This window comes from Drosophila kikkawai, unplaced genomic scaffold, assembly GCF_030179895.1.
Source record: "Drosophila kikkawai strain 14028-0561.14 unplaced genomic scaffold, DkikHiC1v2 scaffold_179, whole genome shotgun sequence".
NCBI lineage: Eukaryota > Metazoa > Arthropoda > Insecta > Diptera > Drosophilidae > Drosophila > Drosophila kikkawai.
This window is the reverse complement of record NW_027222514.1, coordinates 66,135-78,840: the sequence shown is the minus strand read 5'-3', so window position 1 is coordinate 78,840 and position 12,706 is coordinate 66,135. Positions and strand designations below refer to the sequence as shown.

General features: G+C 43.7%; 3 protein-coding genes across 7 annotated transcripts; 2 read left to right on the top strand and 1 right to left on the bottom strand.

Moving 5' to 3' along the window:
- Positions 1 to 3,536: 3,536 nt before the first annotated feature.
- LOC138929380 (uncharacterized) lies at positions 3,537 to 4,259 on the top strand. The gene is made up of 4 exons (XM_070288818.1): positions 3,537 to 3,571; positions 3,630 to 3,699; positions 3,757 to 3,923; positions 4,040 to 4,259. Exons 2-4 carry the CDS (start codon positions 3,691 to 3,693, stop codon positions 4,257 to 4,259), a joined length of 396 nt encoding a protein of 131 aa, XP_070144919.1. The 5' UTR covers positions 3,537 to 3,571; positions 3,630 to 3,690.
- A 564-nt stretch (positions 4,260 to 4,823) lies between these two features.
- On the top strand, positions 4,824 to 10,418 carry LOC138929376 (uncharacterized). Of its 4 annotated transcripts, none has more exons than XM_070288816.1 (4): positions 4,824 to 4,993; positions 9,841 to 9,919; positions 9,970 to 10,147; positions 10,248 to 10,418. In XM_070288816.1, exons 1-3 carry the CDS (start codon positions 4,840 to 4,842, stop codon positions 10,133 to 10,135), a joined length of 399 nt encoding a protein of 132 aa, XP_070144917.1. In that variant the 5' UTR covers positions 4,824 to 4,839; the 3' UTR covers positions 10,136 to 10,147; positions 10,248 to 10,418. The 4 variants fall into 4 exon arrangements, 1 of the variants encoding a protein (XP_070144917.1); XR_011445759.1 differs by lacking the exon at positions 4,824 to 4,993 and adding an exon at positions 9,679 to 9,693 and having other exon boundaries at positions 9,841 to 9,912; XR_011445757.1 differs by lacking the exon at positions 4,824 to 4,993 and having other exon boundaries at positions 9,710 to 9,919; positions 9,970 to 10,181.
- Positions 10,419 to 10,950: 532 nt separating this feature from the next.
- On the bottom strand, positions 10,951 to 12,706 carry LOC121502083 (uncharacterized). 2 transcript variants are annotated; one of them, XM_070288821.1, is made up of 2 exons: positions 12,567 to 12,706; positions 10,951 to 12,463 (listed from the first exon to the last, which is right to left on the bottom strand). In XM_070288821.1, the coding sequence occupies exon 2, from the start codon at positions 12,436 to 12,438 to the stop codon at positions 11,260 to 11,262; it is 1,179 nt and encodes a 392-aa protein (XP_070144922.1). In that variant the 5' UTR covers positions 12,439 to 12,463; positions 12,567 to 12,706; the 3' UTR covers positions 10,951 to 11,259. The 2 variants fall into 2 exon arrangements, with proteins under 2 accessions (XP_070144922.1, XP_041630773.2); XM_041774839.2 differs by having other exon boundaries at positions 12,517 to 12,695.

The following is a 12,706-nucleotide window of genomic DNA, read 5'->3' as shown; positions in this document are numbered from 1 at the left end:
GGATAGCATTGCTTTAATTTCCATAATTCCGCACAGAATAAATTAATAATGATTAATAATGATTCGACTGCGACCGTAGTAGCATGACTTGACTAGTTGGATATATTAACTAAACATTTAATATATTTTCACTTTGTAAAATGACATAATAGTAATTATTGACTTTGACTTCACTTTGACATGACATTGATTTAACTTTGAAACGACATTGAAATAAAATTCACGGATTTTTTGTTTGGAGTAGCATGTGCCAACTCAAATCTAGCATTGCCTTCAAAAGTGAGAGGGCAGCTTATTTATTCTGTTGCGTAAAATAATGGGATTTACATGTACAGCTTTAGGTCGGGTACAAGAGCCTTATACAATAATGGGCCATAGAGTGTGGTAGTCTGGGACGTTAGTATTGGTGAGATTTTGGGAGAGGGGTACAGCGCTGTAAGTTAAGCTTAACATTTGTTAAGCTCAGCTCACAGCGCTGTTCCCTCTATGTTTACATGTTGGCTTTTTATGCCGAGTTCACTTAGACTAGAGGGTACATTTAATCATGGAGACATTGCTTTTGCAGCTTACTCTTTAAGATGTATTGTGGGTGTGGGTGGGGGGTGGGGGAGGGGTGGGTTTATGGAGCCTCAGGGGCAAAGAGGCTCAAGGTTGCCAACGAACAACCTGAGCTCTCCGTGCTTCCCCAAGAGGGAGCTAGTCCGAGATAGTTGTTTATTTTTGGTTATCGTAGCAATATGCAGGGCAAGAGTTACTTTTATGGTTATGAGTTTAGCGATTTAGTTTAAATTTTAAATTTAAGTTTATGTTTTGTTTCTGTTTTGATTGGTTGTTGACTTGAATCTTGTTAACGGTTTGGGTGTGTATGTTGAGTAAAATTTAGTACTGTTTTTATAACTTGGTCTTTAAGGAGTGAGTTTGCTACGATGCGAGGGGTGAGTTGCTACAGTGCCTCGGGGGCTGGAGGTTTAAAATTGCCAACGAACAATTTATAACTCTCCAGCTTCCCCAAGGTGGAGCTGGTCCAGTTTAGGTTGAGATTTTGTGGTTATCGCAGCTGTTAGCAAGGCAAGAGTTATTTTTAGGAGTTATGTGCAGAGTCTTAGGTTTTAAATTATTGATTTAGTTTTTAAGTTGTATGTTTTATGCTTTCAGGTTGGTAGTTGACTAGTTAGGTCATTAGTTTACTGTTTAGTCTGCGTATGTTTAGGTAACTATAGTCTTGACTGTTTTGGTCGTTATCATTTTAGGTTTTGTTGTTTAGTTAATTCAAGCATTACTGTTGTTGCGATCTTAGTCTCTTATTGATAGGTTGGTTGAAGTGTAGCGGTGTAATTTTGTATTCGTTGTAGCATGGACAGTCAGTTGCGGGTTTGTGTATGTGTGTGTGTGTTTGTATCGATGGGTTCTTGGTGGGTATGGGATTTATGAATTTAGTTTACCTTGGAGGGCAGTTTATATGGATTTTTAGTGTTGCTTTTTCAGCTGATTCTTTTTAGTCGGACTAGTTGGGGTATGGGGGTGGGGAAGGATAGGATACTGATGTTGAGCATGGAGGTTCAAGTTACCAGTAGGCAAGATGTGGCGCTCCATACTTTGCGATAGCATAACTTAGTGTTTAGGTTTGGTTTGGGAGTAGGCTTAAGGTTTTCCATTTGCGATTAGCTATAATATAGAGTTAGTTATTTATAGCTAGTATCTCAGCGCCTCGTCCTTTGGGCAGATTGCGAAGACTTCTAGGGGGTGCATCTCCTTGTTGGTGGGCCAGTTCCTTATTTCAGGAGGCGTTAGTAATGGTAGCCCCAAGTTTGCTACGCAGTTAGGGGCTACAGATGGTTGTGACTTTGCATCTCGTCTTCAGCTTGCTGTTGTAGCTGTTGCAGTAGGGTTTCCAGAGTCCACAGGGCTTGTATAGAACTGTTGATCCAGCATCAGGTCTAGTGCAGTTCCCGGGGCATATTTGGTAGCCCTGCTTTCCAGTGATCAACCAAGTGGCTGAAGGCATCATGGGTACAGACATGCAGGCTCTATGGAGGGCAAGCCACAAGGTCGCTACGCGGTTAGTGGCTCGCATCCATTAAGTCCGTATTTAGTCTTCTGAGCTAGCTGTGTGCTGGCTTGCATTTTGTTACAGGCTCCAGCCACTAATTCGCATACGCTGTTGGTAGCCCAAGATGGCGGGGGTTGGGAGCTGGTCGAATTAGCGCGTTCACGCTTCAGATCGTTTATAGAGTCCTCTTAATGGGTGCTGTCCACGTATAGCGTCCCACGCCTGTAGTTTTGCAGCATTATATTGGGCCCTTTGGCCTACTGCTGTGCTGCTGCATCAGGGTTGGCAGTGTGTTTGGAACTTATATAGATCCGCTGGGGCAGCAGCAGGTCTATGGCAGTCCACAGGCAGGTTTGCTAGTCCTGAATTCGCAGTACTTTGTCATAGGCTTTAGGCTTTTTTCATTGTTGTATGCAGCATAGGGGTGGGGGTTTTGGCTGAAGCTCCAGGTGGTCGCTTGTCATCTCATCAGATGCACTGACTCAGTTGCAGTATGGGTCACGCAGGCGCTACGCAGTTGGTGACCCATATCAGTTGTTGTTGCTCGGTAGCCATGCGAGCTGCGCGATCGCATACGCAGTTGGCAGCTCGTGGCAGCTAGGGCTAGGTGGGGGTTGGTCTGTGTATCGCATGGTGCAAGGCGGCTGCTTTACATGTCTCTGCCATTTTAAGGTATGCAGCCATCAGCGTACGTCCTTTATCTGCATGTAGTCTCTAGTCTTCTCTTCAGGTGTATGGATACTGTTGCGATATGGGTCACACAGGCGCTACGCATTTGGTGACCCATGTCGGATGCAGTTTCGCAGTGACTATGCGAGTTGCACGATCGCTTACGCAGCTGACAGCTCATGATGACTAGGGATCCTACGTCTGCGTGTGGTTTCTTGTCTTCTCATCCGGTGTGTGGGTACAGTTGCGGTATGGGTCACACAGGCGCTACGCATTCGGTGACCCATGTCGGATGTTGTTGTCCAGCAGCAGTATGAGCTGCACGGTCGCATTTGCAGCTGGCAGCTCGTGTTGATAAGGGCTTTTACCGGCTTATGGGCGCCGTAAAATATCTCTCAGCTTCGCACAGGAAGGGACGCAATTCGCTGGGTAGTTTCGTCACATAGTGAGCGTGCCCGAAAAAGATGTCAATCCCAGTCCAGTGCAGCAGTTGGAATGCACGGCAGCGTCCAATAAGGAGGTAAGGAACCTTTCAGAACAGGTTGGCATAGGTAGCAATCCAGTGGAGGCTTGTAGATTAACTGGTCATATTTGCAGTGGTGATGATTGATCTGTTGAGTTAAGGAATGTATGAGTGCTTTGTAAGTTATGTGGGGGAGGGACTGGGTGAGTATGGGATAGGTGTGGGGGTCTGATGTTTATTATTTTTAATTTTCAGCATCAGTGTTAGCATCTTGGCATTGATTTAGCCATATGGCAGGTATCGCACAGGCATGCTTGATGAGAGTTGTTTGATTTTGATGTTTATCTCTGTTGGCTGCGTTCTAATTGTCTCTGAATATATGCATCTAAGTAATTAATTGTTTTGCGGTGTATGCTTTGTTAATTTGCCTTCTATTTGGTGTTTCAGGGAGTTCCAGTTAATGCCATTGGACAGCCAAATATCACCGCTGTCGCTCATATGAGACTGGATGCTACAGGTTGCACGGCAGGGTGCGAGTGTAGTGCAGCAGGTACTCATGTTTTGCCTTTTTCAGGCTTATGGTCGCTGCTGTACGTCTCCGGCCGCCACACGGGAGTGGGACGCAATTCGCTGGGTTGTTTCGTCACATGGTGATCGTGCCCGAAAAGATGTCAATCCCAGTCCAGTGCAGCAGTTGGGATGCACGGCAGCGTCCAATCGGAGGGTGCAAGGCCTTTCAGGGTGAGTTGGCATAGTTAGCGTTCCAGTGGAGGCTTGAAGTTTGATAGGCGTATTTGATGCTGGGTTTATCAGTCTGGCAATTAAAGAGAACATATGAGTATTTGTTTTGATTTCAGGTTATGTGCAGTAGTGCAGTATTGTTTTGGCCATGCAGTCACGGTCCGTCTCGGGATTTGCTTTATCTGGATGTTGGCGTCCTGTCAGAGGCTGCTTTCCGGTGAGGGTGCATGTGCCCGACTGCTGAGTACCAGGGCATCGTTTGTGTATGGCCCTAGTGAGCTTCTGCAAGGAGTATTGATAATAAATGCAGTTTATATCTTGGTTGTTATCTATTAATTTTATATTGTTTTATGGTTTTATGGGAGGGGGATTGTAGGTTATCATAGTGTTTCAGGATGTATTGGCATAGGTGGCAGTCCAGTGGAGGCTTATAATTTGGCTGGTCATGTTCGCAGTGATAGTGATTGATCTGTTGAGTTGAGAGGTACATGAGTACTTTATAGTTTATGTGGGAGGGGGGATTGGCTGAGTATGGGATAGGTGTAGGGTCTGATGTTTATTGTTGTGGTTTTCAGCATCAGTATTTGGCTTCTTGGCATTGATTTGGCCATATGGCAGGTAACGCGCAGGCATATTTGATGAGAGTTGTTTGGTTTAATGTTTAGCTCTGCTGTCTGTGTTCTAATTGTCACTGAATATACATTTAAGTGTTATTTTGGCAGTCATCTAGGGTTGTGATATTGCAGGGTGTATGTCAGAGTGCTTGGCGTTGGTTCTGGCCTAAAGGGCAGTTCACGCACAGACTTAACTGCTGAATTGTGTAATCAATATGTTTTGTTAGTTTGCCCTCTGTTTGGTGTTTCAGGGAGTTCCAGTTGGTGCCGTTGGACAGCCAAATATCGCCGCTGTCGCTCGTATGGGACTGGATGCTGCAAAGTGCATGGCAGGATGCAGGTGTAGTGTAGCAGGGATTCGTGTCTTTGCCTTTTACAGGCTTGTGGTCGCCGCTGAACGCCTCTCAACCGCCACACAGGAGAGGGACGCAATTAGCTGGGTTGTTTCGTCACATGGTGAGCGTGCCCGAAAAGATGTCAATCCCAGTCCAGAGCAGCAGTCAGGATGCACAGTAGCGTCCAATAAGAAGGTGCAAGGCCTTTAAGGATGGATTGGCATAATTAGCGTTCGGTTCGTCAATCTGGCGATTAAAGAGAACATATAAGTATTTGTTTTTTTTTTTTTGATTTCAGGTTTTCATGCAGGTGTATGCAGATTTGTTTGGGCAATGTAGTCTCAGTACGTCTCAGATTTGGCTCCATCTGGGTGCTGGTGTCTTGGCAGAGGCTAATTTCCCAGTGGGAGTATATGTGTCAACTGTTGGATACCAAAGCATCGTTTTTGTATGGCCCTAGTAAGCTTCTACGAGGAAGATTCAGTATGTTATATGTTTATGTAAGTATTGATAATAAATGCAATTTATATATTGGTTGTTGTCTATTAGTTTTATATTGTTTTGTGGTTTTATGGGGGGGGAATTGTAGGTTATCAGAGTGTTTCCTTATTTGAGTTTCTGGTTAGTGCTGTCATATCTGCATTTAGCGGTAAGTGAGTTTATTGGCTGATTTGTACTAATTTGTTCTGGCATCTAGTCCAAATTTTGATATTTGTATAACAGTTAGTCTGGAGCAGTCATAAGGGGGTTTTAACAAGTTAGTTTGTCAGTTTTAATTAAGAGCGCTATATTTGTTGCTGCTTATAGCAAAGACCATTAACAGTCCGCTGTAATGCAACGATCAGTGTCAGTTAACAGTGAGTTAACAGTGAGCTTTGACGTTATAGTGGTGTTAAGTCAGAGTGAGAGCGGTCAGCGTTTGTGTGTATTGGTGCGTGAGAGGAGAGAGAAAATTTGAGTGCTTTGCGCTGAGTAAGAGGTGAGAGCTTGCGTGTGCTAGGAGAGAGAAGGTGTTCTGATAAAGTGCAGTTATAATTGGTTTACCGTATGTCAGCGCAGAAGTAGGGACCAATTACTTAGGCATGCTTGCAGGTTATGTTTAGTCGCCACTCATAACTTACATACGCAATGCTATGAACTTTTGCACTAGAAAATCGCTCGCAGCACTCTCTATGCTACTAGCAACCCCATGTTTTGTTTGGTCAGCTATTTATTGGTTTGCACAATTGACTTTGCTTTATTTTAATTTGATTCACTCCTCGCCAGCTCCAATCACGCTGCTTCGTTGCGTAACTGGGCGAACTTAGGTCCAGTTATATTAGCTTGGTTTAACTTTCAAGCAACTTTGATTTAAATTTATAGGGGTTAATTTCTTTTCAACATGCGCGCGATTTATTGGGTTGGGTTTAATGGTTATCTGACATTGCACAATTTATTATAGGATTATGTTTTATTATATTGTTGTGAGCAGCCATGACTCAATTTTCAAAGAGTTTGTTATATATGTGTGTTTTTTAATTTCTTTTAATTTTATTTCTATTATAGCTCCAGATTTGCGGTTTTATTTAGTAATTTGGGTCTATTTGCATTATGGATTTCAGGTTAGGTTTAATTTCCAGGGGGCTGCAAGGCCTTTTTCTTTCACTTCAACTTGGTTTTCAATAGTTTAAACAATTCGTCAGTTGATTTTCCGATTTTCTTCTGAATTTTTCAGGAGTTATCCAGACATTGGATAGCATTGCTTTAATTTCCATAATTCAGCACAGAATAAATTAATAATGATTAATAATGATTCGACTGCGACCGTAGTAGCATGACTTGACTAGTTGGATATATTAACTAAACATTTAATATATTTTCACTTTGTAAAATGACATAATAGTAATTATTGACTTTGACTTCACTTTGACATGACATTGATTTAACTTTGAAACGACATTGAAATAAATTCACGGAGCACTGTTTTTTGTTTGGAGTAGCGTATATGCCAACTCAAATCTAGCTATGCCTTCAAAAGTGAGAGGGCAGCTTATTTATTCTGTTGCGTAAAATAATGGGATTTACATGTACAGCTTTAGGTCGGGTACAAGAGCCTTATACAATAATGGGCCATAGAGTGTGGTAGTCTGAGACGTTAGTATTGGTGAGATTTTGGGAGAGGGGTACAGCGCTGTAAGTTAAGCTTAACATTTGTTAAGCTCAGCTTACAGCGCTGTTCCCTCTATGTTTACATGTTGGCTTTTTTATGCCGAGTTCACTTAGACTAGAGGGTACATTTAATCATGGAGACATTGCTTTTGCAGCTTACTCTTTAAGATGTATTGTGGGTGTGGGTGGGGGGGGGGGGGGAGGGGTGGGTTTATGGAGCCTCAGGGGCAAAGAGGCTCAAGGTTGCCAACGAACAACCTGAGCTCTCCGTGCTTCCCCAAGAGGGAGCTAGTCCGAGATAGTTGTTTATTTTTAGTTATCATAGCAATATGCAGGGCAAGAGTTACGTTTATGGTTATGAGTTTAGCGATTTAGTTTAAATTTTAACTTTAAGTTTATGTTTTGTTTCTGTTTTGATTGGTTGTTGATTTGAATCTTGTTAACGGTATGGGTGTGTATGTTGAGTAAAATTTAGTACTGTTTTTATAACTTGGTCTTTAAGGAGTGAGTTTGCTATGATGCGAGGGGTGAGTTGCTACAGTGCCTCGGGGGCTGGAGGTTTAAAATTGCCAACGAACAATTTATAACTCTCCAGCTTCCCCAAGGTGGAGCTGGTCCAGTTTAGGTTGAGATTTTGTGGTTATCGCAGCTGTTAGCAAGGCAAGAGTTATTTTTAGGAGTTATGTGCAGAGTCTTAGGTTTTTAAATTATTGATTTAGTTTTTAAGTTGTATGTTTTATGCTTCAGGTTGTTAGTTGACTATTAGTCATTGTTTACTGTTTAGTTGCGTATGTTTAGGTAACTATAGTCTTGACTGTTTTGGTCGTTATCATATTAGGCTTTGTTGTTTAGTTAATTCAAGTATTACTGTTGTTGCAGTCTTAGTCTCTAATTGATAGGTTGGTTGAGTGTAGCGGTGTAATTTTGTATTCGTTGTAGCATGAACAGTCAGTTGTGGGTTTGTGTGTGTGTGTGTGTGTTTGTATCGATTGGTTCTTGGTGGGTATGGGATTTATGAGTTTTAGTTTACCTTGGAGGGCAGTTTATATGGATTTTAGTGTTGCTTTTCCAGCTGATTCTTTTTAGTCGGACTAGTTGGGGTATGGGGGGTGGGGAAGGATAGGATACTGATGTTGAGCATGGAGGTTCAAGTTGCCGGTAAGCAAGATGTGGCGCTCCATACTTTGCAATAACATTGCTTGGTGTTTAGGTTTAGTTTGGGAGTAGGCTTAAGGTTTTGCATTTGCAATTAGCTATAATATAGGGTTAGTTATTTATAGCTAGTATTTCAGCGCCTCGTCCTTTGGGCAGGTTGCGAAGACTTCTAGGGGAACATCTCCTTGTTGGTGGGCCAGTTCCTTATTTCAGGAGGCGTTAGTAATGGTAGCCCCAAGTTTGCTACGCAGTTAGGGGCTACAGATGGTTGTGATTTGCATCTCGTCTTCAGCTTGCTGTTATACTGTTGCAGCAGGGTTTCCAGAGTCCACAGGGCTTGTATAGAACTGTTGATCCAGCATCAGGTCTAGTGTAGTTCCCGGGGCATGTTTGGTAGCCCCGCTTTCCAGTGATCAACCAAGTGGCTGAAGGCATCGTGGGTACAGACATGCAGGCTCTATGGAGGGCAAGCCACAAGGTCGCTACGCGGTTAGTGGCTCGCATCCACTAAGTCCGAGTTTAGTCTTCTGAGCTAGCTGTGTGCTGGCTTGCATTTTGCTGCAGGCTCGAGCCACTCGTTCGCATACGCTGCTGGCGGCCCGAGATGGTGAGGCACGCCTGTAGCATTGCAGCATAATATTGGGCCTTTTGGTCTACTGTTGTGTTGCTGCATCAGGGTTGGCAGTGTGTATGGAGCTTGCATAGATCCGCTGGGGCAGCAGCAGGTCTAGGGCAGTCCACAGGCAGGTTTGCTAGTCCTGATTTCGCAGTACTTTGTCGTAGGCTTTAGGTTTATTCGTTATTGTATGCAGCATAGGGGTGGGGGTTTTGGCTGAAGCTCCAGGTGGTCGCTTGTCATCTCATCAGGTGAGCTGACTCGGTTGCAGTATGGGTCACGCAGGCGCTACGCAGTTGGTGACCCATGTCAGTTGTTGTTGCTCGGTAGCCATGCGAGCTGCGCGATCGCCTACGCAGTTGGCAGCTCGTGGCAGCTAGGGCTAGGTGGGGGTTGGTCTGTGTATCGCATGGTGCAAGGCGGCTGCTTTACATGTCTCTGCCATTTTAAGGTACGCAGCCATCAGCGTACGTCCTTTATCTGCATGTAAAAGATGCCAATCCCAGTCCAGTGGAGCAGTTGGAATGCACGGCAGCGTCCAGTAGGGAGGTAAGGAGCCTTTCAGAGCAGGTTGGCATAGGTAGCAATCCAGTGGAGGCTTGTTGATTAACTGGTCGTATTTGCAGTGGTGATGGTTAATCTGTTGAGTTAAGGAATGTATGAGTGCTTTGCAAGTTATATGGGGAAGGGACTGGGTGAGTATGGGATAGGTGTGGGGGTCTGATGTTTATTATTTTTAATTTTCAGCATCAGTGTTAGCATCTTGGCTTTGGTTCGGCCATATGGCAGGTATCGCACAGGCATGTTCAATGAGAGTTATTTAGCTTAATATTTAGCTATGTTGGCTGTGTTCTGATTGTCTCCGGGTGTACATTTGAGTGATATTTTGGCAGTCATCAAAGGTTGTGATATTGCAGGGAGCATGTCAGAATGTTTGGCATTTGTTCTGGCCTTAAGGGCAGGTCACGCACAGACTTAACTGCTGAGTTGTGCAATCAATTGTTTTGCAGTATGTGTCTTGTTAATTCGCCCTCTGTTTGGTGTTTCAGGGAGTTCCAGTTGGTACCATTGGACAGCCAAAATATCGCTGCTGCCGCTCATATGGGACTGGATGTTGCGAAGTGCCCGGTAGGATGCAGGTGCAGTGCAACAGGAACTCATATCTTTGCCTTTTCCAGGTTTGTGGTCGTCGCTGGGCATCACACAACCACCACACGGGAGTGGGACGCAAGTCGCTGGGTTGTTTCGTCACATGGTGAGCGTGCCCTAAAAGATGTCAATCCCAGTCCAGTGCAACAGTCGGGATGCGCAGCAGCGTCCAATAAGGAGGTGCAAGGCCTTTAAGGATGGATTGGCGTAAGTTAGCGTTCCAATGGAGGCTTGAGGTTTGGTAGGCGTTTTGCCCCTCAATCTGGTGGTTAGAGAGAACTTATTATTATTTGCTTTTTAATTTCAGGCTTCGCGCAGGTGCATGTAATTTGTTTGAGCCATAGAGTCTCAGTCTGTTTGGATTTGGCCCTATCTGGATGCTGGTGTCCTGGCAAAGTCTGCTTTCTAGAGGCGTGTGTGTCATGCTGTTGGATTTCAAAGTAGTATGTTATATGGCATTTAGTAATCTTCTGCAAGGGAGATGTAGTATTTGTTAATATAAATTTTTAATAATAATTGTGATTTATATCTTGATTTCCTATTTTGGTTATAATGAATTACGCAGGAGAAGGGGATTTGTGGGTTGTCGGGGTATTTCTTTATTCGGTTTCCGATTTTGTGCTGTCATTTCTGCATTTTATAGTAAGTATGTTAATTGGCTGTTTGTATTATTTAATTCTGTCATCTGGAGCAGGTTTTAGTTCTTGTCCAGGCAGCTTATTCTAGGCAGCCATAGGGCATATTAATGTTCAGGTTGTTTCTGGATATTGTTATTCCTGCTACTGTTTGCACTTAGCGCTGCTGGCTATGTTCTAGTTTTGCTAAGTATGCTTTCCAAATGTATTGGTGTAGTTTCTGTTATTCATTACTAGCTGCTTCTAGCATTATTTGTTTCAAGTGCCGTGAAGGCTTCCCTCCCTTAGTTAGGCGTAGATTGAGTAATATTTGAATAAGGCTGACGTGTTCGTTTATTGATTTTGTTTTATATTTATGTATGTATGTATGTTTCTTTTACATAGTGAGATAAGGTGTCTTGCACAGCAAGTATAGGGTTTTATTATTGTATTTCCCTTAGTTTTAAACATAAAGAGGTTTATTCAAAAACAGATATGTATTTTGGGCATAATATATAATGAACTGATAAGTTCGTTAAGATTAATGAAGCTTGTTTCTTATGCTAAATGTTTAAGTCAGTAAATTAAAGAGCATTTTCATTGGTTTTACTGATTCCCATTTCTATTGGGGGTTTCTTAGATAGTTAATTTCAATATTGTCATTAGTTTCTCTGCATTGTCTGTGTATTTTGCCTATAGATTCTATTATCTTGATGATGGCCTTGTTGGCTTTTTTATGTTGTCGAGCATGACCTCATCATTGTTACCGATGCCGCATCCACAATGGTGCACTTTGGGTGTGCTCAGCTTCTTGCGTTGGGATCCAGTAGCTGCACGGGCTGCTTTCGTTTTCAGATGAACTCCTCGGTGAGTTGGCCTAGCTGGTACAGTCGCCCTTTGGCGTCGTGAGGAAACGGTGGGTGGCTCCTTGTTCTTCTTCTGTTCCGATCCCTCAGCAGTGCGCAGCATTTGGGTCTCCTGGGCCTGGATTGTGATAGCATTTTCATTTGTTGGTGTTGGGCTTTTGGCATGTTGGTTTAGGCTGCTTGAGCAGCAGGGCATATCCTCCTCTTTATTCTTCCTCATTTCGTTTGTTGTTATGTCACTGCCGTGGGCCAATGGAGGGTTGCCCGCAGTGAGACTGAGGGAGCAGAGGCTATCATTGTTATTGTTATTGTCGTCGTAAACTATAGGGTTTGCCAGATCAAGCTCCTCCGAAGTTCTGGGTGCCCGAGATCTAGAGCGCCTCTGTTTGTCCGCGTAGGAGACAGTTGTTTTGATCGCTCCCGTGATTCTTCTGGTGTAGGGCCTGTTTGCCGACTTCAAGGGTTTGAGGCGCTTTAGGTTTTGCCCTCTGATTTTCTTGCCAGAGACCAGCTGCTGCAAAGGTATGTTGCTCTCGCTGTCGTCATCACTGTCATTGAAGAGTTGCTTTCTGGTGTTTCCATTACCGCCTCCAGAGTTATACGTGGCTTGTAGTGACTGCATGATTAACAGATTCGCGCTCTTGTTGAAAGGAGTGGGAGAGGTCAGTAGCAGTCTTTCTAGTTCTGTTCCTCTTGACTTGGTGGGGGTATCTTCCACTTTGGGAATTATTGTGGGATCAAATTGAGGGGTGATGCAATCTCTGACCTTCTTATTTTCTTTTCCCTTGTAATTATCCATTTCAACTGGTTGTGTTATTGGTTGTGCCTCAGTTTGCGTTGTTGATTGGGAGCATATGGCGTTATTTGTTCCTGTTTTCTTATTGAGTCTAGGATCTCTGTTGTTCTCCGGTCTATAGTGATGTCTTTCCCTTATGCTCATTCCAGGCGGGTCTAATGCAGCCAGATATGCTGGAAGGTGCTCAGCTTCAGTGGCTTTAGCTGCGGCAGCATGTTTCATTTGCAGAAGCGTGGTATGGAGATTCCTGAAATGTTTTTCTGGGTCAGTAACGGGTGCTATAGAATTACAGGTCCTCACTATGATTCATGCTAAGCCTCTCCCTAGTAGCTGGTGGGAATGGTTTTTACCGTTTAATTGGAAGAATTTATCCTGAGTCAGTAGGGCTTGGTGCTTCTGGCGTCCGCCTTCTGTGTATTATTTGGTTGTTGGCTTTGGTAGCACTTAGGGCAGGTGCTCACTGGTGTATAGAATTATTCTGAGCCGTTGT